Source organism: Sander vitreus, chromosome 3 (genome assembly GCF_031162955.1).
Source record: "Sander vitreus isolate 19-12246 chromosome 3, sanVit1, whole genome shotgun sequence".
Taxonomy (NCBI): domain Eukaryota; kingdom Metazoa; phylum Chordata; class Actinopteri; order Perciformes; family Percidae; genus Sander; species Sander vitreus.
In genome coordinates, this window is record NC_135857.1 from 10,210,835 (window position 1) to 10,220,041 (window position 9,207).

General features: G+C 40.7%; 1 protein-coding gene across 1 annotated transcript in view; it reads left to right on the plus strand.

The window, feature by feature from the left end:
- dph1 (diphthamide biosynthesis 1) overlaps positions 1–3,328 on the plus strand; it is a 68,118-nt gene extending 64,790 nt beyond the window's left edge. The window contains exons 11-12 of the mRNA XM_078245921.1: positions 2,260–2,394; positions 3,162–3,328. Coding sequence (XP_078102047.1) covers positions 2,260–2,394; positions 3,162–3,242 — 216 coding nt within the window. The 3' untranslated portion in view covers positions 3,243–3,328. The remainder of the gene's footprint in view (positions 1–2,259; positions 2,395–3,161) is intronic.
- Positions 3,329–9,207: the final 5,879 nt, after the last annotated feature.

Genomic DNA, 9,207 nt, shown 5'->3' on the forward strand with positions numbered 1-9,207 from the left:
ACCATAACCATAACCTAATTCTAACCCTATTCCTACAACCAAGTCTTAACCCTCAAACAGCCCTTTAAAGTTGTGGGGTCCAGCATTTTGGCCCCACAAATATAGTTAAACAAGAACACACACACACACACACACACACACACACACACACACACACACACACAAAACAGCATCAGCAGAAGAAGAGCCCCCACTACTGGTCACAAGACCACACAGCCCCGTTCCTCCCCTGCAGCTGTCTTGTTTTTCTAAAGTGAGAGAAAAAGATCGGACAGCAACTCCTGAAGATCCATTTCAAAGCACGCGTTTGTTTGTGTGCCGCTGCAGCTGGTGTAGCCACTTTGTGATGGGTTTGGCAGTTGTGTGCCATTATGTGACTTGGCTGGTTAGCATTTGATGCCAACTAGTAATCAATTCAATGATTTTCCTCAAAGATGTGCTGCTGATTTGAATCCTTGTGAAATGGCTGCGAGGGGAATTGCTGTCTTGAATATTTGAGTGCGATTTCAAATGCTTGCTTTTGTCCTGTGGCTCCACATCTTTGTGCACGGCTTGTGTAGAAAAAGTGATGATTGTTTTGTTTTTGACTGAGGTCTATAATGTTGCATGTGAAGTCTGAGATTTGCCTCGCTGTAATGAGCAAATCTGTTTTCTCTAGCTCGTTTTGATAGAGCTCACTTTGCTCTTCCCGCTAGCTATTTGGGAACACTCTCATTTAAATAATTTGCAGCTGCACTTGTGTCTATACGTGTGCTTGTCTGCAGTTGTGCCAAGTCTTAATTCACCCCCATCTCGTACCTATGAGGGTTATACGTCTCGGTGCACTGTGCTTTTCACTGTGGCATTCACAATGAAGATGAAGAGGAACGAGATGGGAGGGTGGAGTGAGCAAGGAGAGGGGTGTGGGGCGGGGGGGGGTGTAGCAGCAGCAGCAGCATTTATTTTCAGTGCTTCTCATGTTATATTTATAGTCAATAAGACACACTTGGCTCTTCTGTCAGAGCAGGGATTAGCAAGAGAAGCTAGCTTCCGCAGAGAGAGGCAGTTGGTGTGAGAGGGGATAGGAGGAGTGCAGTGGGTAAAAGGAGGAGGAGGCGGGTGAAATGAGGGCAGAGGAGAAAGAAAATTAAGAAAAAGGGTGTTTGGGGAAAGGAAAGGCAAAACATAAGACAATGAAAGATTTATCCCAGTATACAGTTTGTTTGTTTGTTTGTTTGTTTGTTTGTTTGTTTGTGTAGGAGGAAACACGAGGGGATTTAGTTGAGCCACATTTTGTATTATTAATAGCTGGATATGAAGTGAGAAAGTTATTATTTTGTCATACCTGATACAAAGAAATCATATATATGCTACATTTGACCTTTTATACAAACATATATACATAGATAGAATAAATAGAAAATAATACGACCATTAGCTGAATATATGGAGCAAGGGAAATGATATCTCTAGCTCTACTGCTGTTGCCTTTATCCTTTTATTGTTTGTTGTTCATATGAAGGTATTAAAAAAAAAACACACACACACACATGTTTAAGGGGAGGTTTGTGTGTGTTCCTGTTTCTATTTAAAGATGCAGCCAGTATGTAAGAGAGCACTACCTTGTCAGTGTTGGTACACACCAAACTGACAAAATAAACTACAGTAGCTACACGCTGTGAAACAGAGATGAATTATGTCCCACTAGATTAGAGATTTCGTCACTTTAAAGCTGCACCTTTCACGTTTTCTTTGAACTCGGGTCTCTAATGTGTCAAATGACTTGTTTTCTCATCATACAGTACATCCATACATCATGGAAATTATCCCAAATTGTATGAAGCTAAAGTTAGGTCTTGGAATCTAACTAGTCCGAAATAGTTATAAATAATGAATAAATGAACAATCAAATGATTTGTTCTTTCATTCAGCACACTTGTTTATTCAACTGTTCCTTCCCTCTTTCAGAATCAATATTCACAGGCACTTGTCTTCCATATGGAGCAGTCTGCACTTATGTCACTGTACTGTCATGCCTGTGCTGTTGCTCTCCTCTCTAACATCTGTTGTGCCATGCAGTGCAGCTGCATAGGGATAACATGACAACTCTGCCTGTTAAGCTTAATGTTATGACACCTGTCTCGTCTGCTGCGACTTCTCATCACCGTGCGGTTTCCTGCAGCTGCTTTGCCCAAATGTGGTAATGCACTTTAGAGAATGTCGAGCTTCTTGTTTTTTGTTATTACATTATTTGGGATTATCCGTCCCACTATCTCTCAGGCAGCTGTGGCTCTACAGGAGGTCGGCTGGAAGGAAGTCTACCCCATGGACTTCTACTCCAATCAGAGCCTGGGGCCGTGGGCGCCCAACCACCCTGACAACCAACCAGTGCGGCCCACGCGCAGGCAGACTCAGGTGAGCAGGGCTGGGAGATAAAAACGAGGAATGGCTGAGGAAATAGAGGGGAGGAGGGGAAGAAGAATAGCTGGTAAAGAGAGAAACTGTGTTGTGTTCAGCATGTGTTTATCAGAATGTCAGCACACTGACACCCAGTGGCACAATGACTAAAGGACATGTATCTGGACGTCTCTCTTAAAGGCGTGGACTTGTGACCTTGTCCTTGATGTGCATCATACATTTTCTCATTTAGTAAAAAAAAAAAAATGTAATGAACGCTTTTTGGCTGAATGCTTCATTTCGAACTTGTAAAAAAAAAAAAAATAATAATAATACAATAAAAGCTAAAAGAACAAAAACACAATATTAACTTAACATGTCTGGAATAAATAATAATAATCATCATGAATGGCTTCATATTTACAGTATATCATATCCTTATCTTTAACACAGTCGTTACAATTTGCTACATATGTATAAATGCACACACCACAAAAAAGAAAACCTACACATTGACATATGTATATATTCACCATAGAAAATAAATAATGTAAATAAATAATCTATGAGATAATATATATACCTGGTCTTCTCCCTGTACCTTGTGAAACCCATATTTTTGTACTGCTTTTTAAACTTAACAAAACAAAAAACGATATGCAGTTAATAGCTGCAGTGAGAATACACCTTGCAGTAGCCATATTGCCACATATTACCACTAATCTGTCTGAGGTAGGTCCTGTCACTATCCCAAGTGTTAATGCTGTCCCACTGCCTGCCTGCAGAAACCAGGCTCGGAGCCAGCCCTTCCTACCAAGCAGTGTGAGCAGAACCAGTGCGCCCCCTGTGGCTGTCAAGGGAAATAACACGTCATGCCCAGCTCTGTGTTTGACTCGTCTCGAGCCTACCAGTGCTTCTGCCTCTGCTGACGGCTGGAGGGAGGTCAGACCAGAAGAAGAGAGTGGGTATTTGTCCAGACGGTCTATAACAAGCAGAGGTCAACCCACAGGAGCCCTCAGCTGCTCCTCATACGGATTACCAACCATAAATAATCCCTCGTTTTAAAGCACAGCAGGTCAAACTGAATTCATTGGTCTCGTTCGCGTTTTCTGCGCGTGCTCTGAGCTCAAACTACAAGCGACTGAGAGTATAGCTTGTGCGTTTAAGGTCATACATGTTCATGTGAGTCACATTCCCATGAAGGAGCTGCTCTCTGCTGTGCTAAGAAAGAAGTTGATCCTGGACAGGGGGAAAGCGTGGGCCTTTCCGTATAATGCACACATGGCTTTTGCGATTGTTGGAGAGAACGTGCGAGATGGCCTGGTGTACGTTAAATGGAATTAAAGCGTTAATGTGGGTGGATTAAGTCAAATGCAAACCACTAGTCCTTGCAAAGCACCGTATGTTGTCGGACACTTCAGATGAGTTTCCCTTCAAGTTTCAAAAGCGTAGACATATTGTATGACGCACTTTATTTGATATACAAGAGTATTGTACTAAAATGTGTATTCTTAAAATGTGATGCACCACGACACAACCTTGTTTTTCTGTCTTGTTTTTCTGGTCAAACTCTGAAACAATAAATCAGGAATGGAACCTTGCTTGTGTGAGTGTTTTTGATAAGCGCAGTGCCATGCTGAAGCCCTCAGCCTTACAAACAGTACGAGTTTCTACAGTAGATCCATGCAGTGCTAGTCACGACTGCTCTCCATCCTCATTATTTATTGATGGAGGAGTCTGTCAATAAATAAAAATTCCCCAAAAAAATAAAACCTCTATTGCAGTTTAGCTGTCACAGCAGAAACTGATTGACAGCAGCACACCGTGGCTCCAGCTGACCCCGAGAACTTGTTGATCTTCCCCAGATTGCAGCACATTGTCTCAAGTGGGTATGTTCTGGGAGTTTTGTTATTTGCCTGCAACTACTAGACTTCTTGAGTCAGAACCCTCTCCTCTACTTTCCACCGTTGTATCTCCTTGGCAACAGAGGCCAGTGTGTGATGCAGCCCGTCCCACTAGATGTCTTTCTCATGATGTGTCTCACGTGTCCCACTAGTGGCTGTTATGTTGAAGAGCTCAGTACTTGCTCCAGTACAGTGTGAGATGCACGGCGGTCAAGAATAAATTATTGGGCAGCAGAGCTCTCTCGCAGCTGAGGTTTGATTTATTTGTTTAGCACACAGTTTTCTAACAGCCTATAGATGTGTTTTGCTTTAAATATTTAACACTGATTTGAACATCAGTAAAATGGGATGTGTTTTCAAAAAAAAAAAGTCCAAGCTGGCAAGACTACATTTTGTGTGTTGGGTTTAGAATTTGAACCATTTTAGACACAAAAGATGGAACCAAAGGTTAATTAAATGTCATAATTAAAGTCAAATAGGGCCCTTATTACATCGCTAACATAATAAGATAACAATAGTAGAGGTCTGGACACTTTGATGTATGCATACGTGTATATACGGGTACATATGTGGAATGTTTTTACAATAGGGATATTTTCTCAGTATGTCTGAAATGTGTGAAATTAAATTAAAATTGTTAATGTAGATGTTTGTGGTGTTTCATTTTGGTAGATCATGGTCATTTTAAACTAATGATCAAATAAATATTATAGTATATATATATATATATATATATATATATATATATATATATATATATTCAGTTTTTGTGTATAAATATCTGAACTACATTATAGCCTAAAAACTATCCTCGCTCTCATTTATATTGCATATTGTATATTTGGATCCGCGTTGATTGTTACCTCGGCAGCAAGTACTCTACCATAGATCCATGTTGAAAAATGACAGTATAATGAGAAAATGTTTACTCTCACATTACATACAGTAGATAATGCGGTTATGTCAATAATCTCCATAAGTACCTCAAAACACCGAACATATGGCAATCAAAACATTAAATAATTGACCAGGAATAACCTTGTTAATTGATTCTTTAAACATTTTTTTACAAGATTGAGATATAAAGTATGGCAGAGTGTGCTAGTGAGATATGGCTCTGTTCGTAATGGTTTTATTTTTCCGTGCATAGTCCCATGGTGATGTAGTGTAACATGACTCAGCCTCACCTTCTTATCAACCCGCTGCAGTGTTCGTTTTTGTTCCAATAATGAACAATTTGGCAATGTATGCAGTCATAATTTCTCCTGGTAGAGCACAACGTGGGCAAGTCATGTCTAGCTAACCCTGACTGTGGAAAACGGAGAAAAATAAAATGGTGGAGCTGTACCAAACCTTAACTCAATAAAAGTGAATTTCCGAGCAGTTGGATGGAACTATTTCAAAGCATTTCCAGGTTACTTGATATGGCTCATGGAGGCAAACTGATAGGGGAGTTGGACCGGAAAGTTAATGAGGCTCTGATCCACAGATCTGTTCTTACTGTGCCAGTCACACACAGACGGCTGTGTGAGTAATGTAAACCTAGTCAGTCTGGTCTGGTCTCTCAGATTCATCCCCAGCTATGCCAATCGCTGAGAGACCACTAGGTGGCACTGTTTGCATAGCTTATGTGCAGTCCTGTAAAGCATTCAAGGCACACACTTTTCACTGTGGAAAGGCTGTGCAGGGCATGGCAGCACAAAGAGTGAGTGTGCTTGACAGGGTGCAAGAACCCAGTGTACTTCTGTAACTGGTGTGTGCAATTCTTTCCAGATGTGGTAGGAATTTATTTCCACGCTCTTTCATCCTCCTTGGCATCTCATCTCTTCCTTTCTCCCCATGCACCCTGCTTGCTCTGAATGTGTTTGCCATCACACTTCCTCTGCCATCAGCACCCAGTTTCTTGTCCAGAGGGCACAGCTCACCACAGAGAATTAGTGACATGTTCATTATGACTGCAGAGGCCGCAGGTTTGAGCCTGAACTTTACACAACAGGTGCTCAAGTCACGCACTGCTCAGTGGGATATGGATATACCCTGACTGCATTGTCAGCTGGTTGCCATTGGTGCACCAGCACTTGTTTGTGTAGCCTACAGCCGTAAGCTGTGATATGACTCAAACGCCATCAGCTAATACACCCTCAACAACCACACGTGATCAAACATCCAGAGGTGATAATATTCAGTAAATATGAACTGTTTGTCTCGGTCATTGTTTTTCTGTGGCTTTGTCAGGTAAAATATGTCAGCACCCGAGATATATTTAGTTGTTTCATTTCTTGAGCAGGGAAAGGCTAAATCACAGCAGTCTCTCTCGCTAAGTAAATTATTATCCCAACCTTCTACCGTTTATTTGCTTCTCATATGTTTCTTATTATTATTAACGGACTTCTTCGTCCAAAAGAGAAATCAGGCATGGGTGGAAAAGAGACAGAAATTATGAGTCATGGCACTACAACAAAAATAAACAGAAGAGGAGGAGATTTGTTTCGCAAGTTTGTTTTTGCATATATTTCTTTCCATCAGCGTTGCTTTGAGGCAAAGTGTGACTTAAGAAAGCCACATGCGACCGGGGCTGTGCTGGGGAAGGAGTGGCAGTAGAGGGCATATAAAAGATCTAAAACCGAGTGAAAAGAAGTTTGCATTTCAGTGTCTGCCTTTCTCTTTCTGTATTCCTCTGCTATTCTTTCAGCAGTTTCCCTAGACTATATTAGAACTAAAGAAATGACAACAAAAGACGACTGCTTTGGTTGAACTCGCCTGTATTTACATCTGTCAAGACACACTAGGTTGGTGTTTGGGGGGGGGGGGAATCTATGCTCAGCTGCAGAGGAATGCCTTTTGAAAGATTTCTTTGAGTGTGCTAGGCGTACAAGCTGTGTCTGCATTATTTGGATATTTCAGTGAACAGTTTCTGAAGAGGCATGATGAACAGAAAGCCGGTCTGAGCTATTGTACATATTTTACAGCATGAATAACTCCAAAAGTGGTTTGCAGGTTCAATTGAGCTCTCGTATTGTGTCCTGTTTTCATATTTGTATGCTAAGCGTCAGGTCTGCAATACAAGGAGAACAGCAAAAAGACCTTTTTACATAAAAAGCGAAACAAAAGCAACAGGTCTCTTAAAGGCAGAATTAGACCGTAAAAACAGCTTGTTCTATTCATGTTAAAACAATTTTAATTCCAAGTGTTTCTTTGATTTAGTTTGGTTAAGAAGAATCCTATCCTCAAGGTGGAGATCAGCAGCGATGTGTTTAACAAGCCCTTGATCTGCATCCCTGTGGAAATTTGAACAATAAATGATTAGGTCTAGAGGCTGCTGACTCTTTGTGTGTGTGTGTGTGTGTGTGTGTGTGTGTGTGTGTGTGTGTGAGAGAGAGAGAGAGAGAATATGCCCGGGCGGCCAAACAGCAATGTGAAGGAAGGTTGCTAGAAGGTTGAAAAAGAGTCTTTAGTGCGGGAAAGAAAAGAAGTGGTGTAAAGAGATGACTAATTCTGCGTGGGAGGTCAGCCTGTCTCTGATCATCCGGCCAAGAGCCACCCCAGCGCAGGGCTGTGACAAAGTCACCTTCTTTCCTCAACCCACTCTGTCCTGCCGTGGATTGTCAGCACTTTCCTGCCGTGCTGTGATCCTCCGTTTCTCATTATTTAATTTAGTCCTTACGGAGTGTGGGATGCGGCCAAATGGTTACTGATTTTCATGTGTTTGCTTTACTTGAAGGTGCTTGTGTATTTCAATAGTAATGTGACGGCTATGTATCCTTGTAAACGGCATTTGGAGTGGAAGGCAAAGGAATAATGTCATTGTACAGGGAAACTTGATTTTTACTGTGCATATGACAATGAACCATTTGACTTGATTCAAATCCATTAAAAACGTGAGAGAAGTTTGTCAGTCCGAAAATCCAAGTTTCTGAATACCAATTATTTTTTCTTAATTCTTGATATTCTTCTTCTTGAGTAATCAATTGATTCATGATAAATGAAAGGTGCAATCTGTGTTAATGTACTGGCCCTTTAAAACATACCAACTAACCATAATCATGTTTGAGAAGTTTGATGACAAACTTTTCAAACAAGCAGAAAGCAGCAGCGCTTGCTGGAATTTCTTCACAATTTAGGCAGATCATTTAGCTGCTGTTAATGCTGTATGCATTGTACTTTTTGCTGTACTGATCTCTTTTGTACTGCCCTCTATCTCTGCAAGAAACTAAAATGAAAATAAAGTGTAGCTTTAGAACAGACTATACCATACAGATGTATCAGTATCTGATGATTAGATATCTGTGAATATCCATACTGACCCTTCCTAAATTATTATGTAATCACATTGATTTGGTCTAATTTTCCAATTGGGAGCAGCGGCCCCTGACTCATTGTTAAAAGGATGGAACAACCATGCAGCTGGGTGGACATTGACAGTGATGGACTCATTGCTCTCCACAAAATAATGCATGTCGCTTTTCCAGCTCACCATTAGCGTGGCTGCGTTAGCTAATAATACGACATGTGGATGGGAATGTTGATGTAAATGTGCTTTGAAAATTATTAATTCATTTAAACTGTCTGCCCTGTGTCATATGCGAGCTATAATGATGCCTTCCCAGTCAAAACTACTTGGTCTACTATTCTAATAATGATCAGTTGTGTGACATCACCAACAGATTCAGAGTTAATCAGAAGCCAGTCCAATGAAACAGTGGGCCACATGTAGCTTTACACAAGAAAGGTTTAATTGTTACTGTTGGTAGGCTTTCAAGACATTTCTATAGCTCTTAATTGCATTTATTGTTATATTATTTATTATTTTAGATTTGTTTTACTTTGATTTGTTCCTCACTTTGTAACCTTGGTAACGACTCAAGGTTTTGTGTCCTTTATTCTAAACAGGTTTGTTCATCAGGAACACTTGACATTTAAATATACA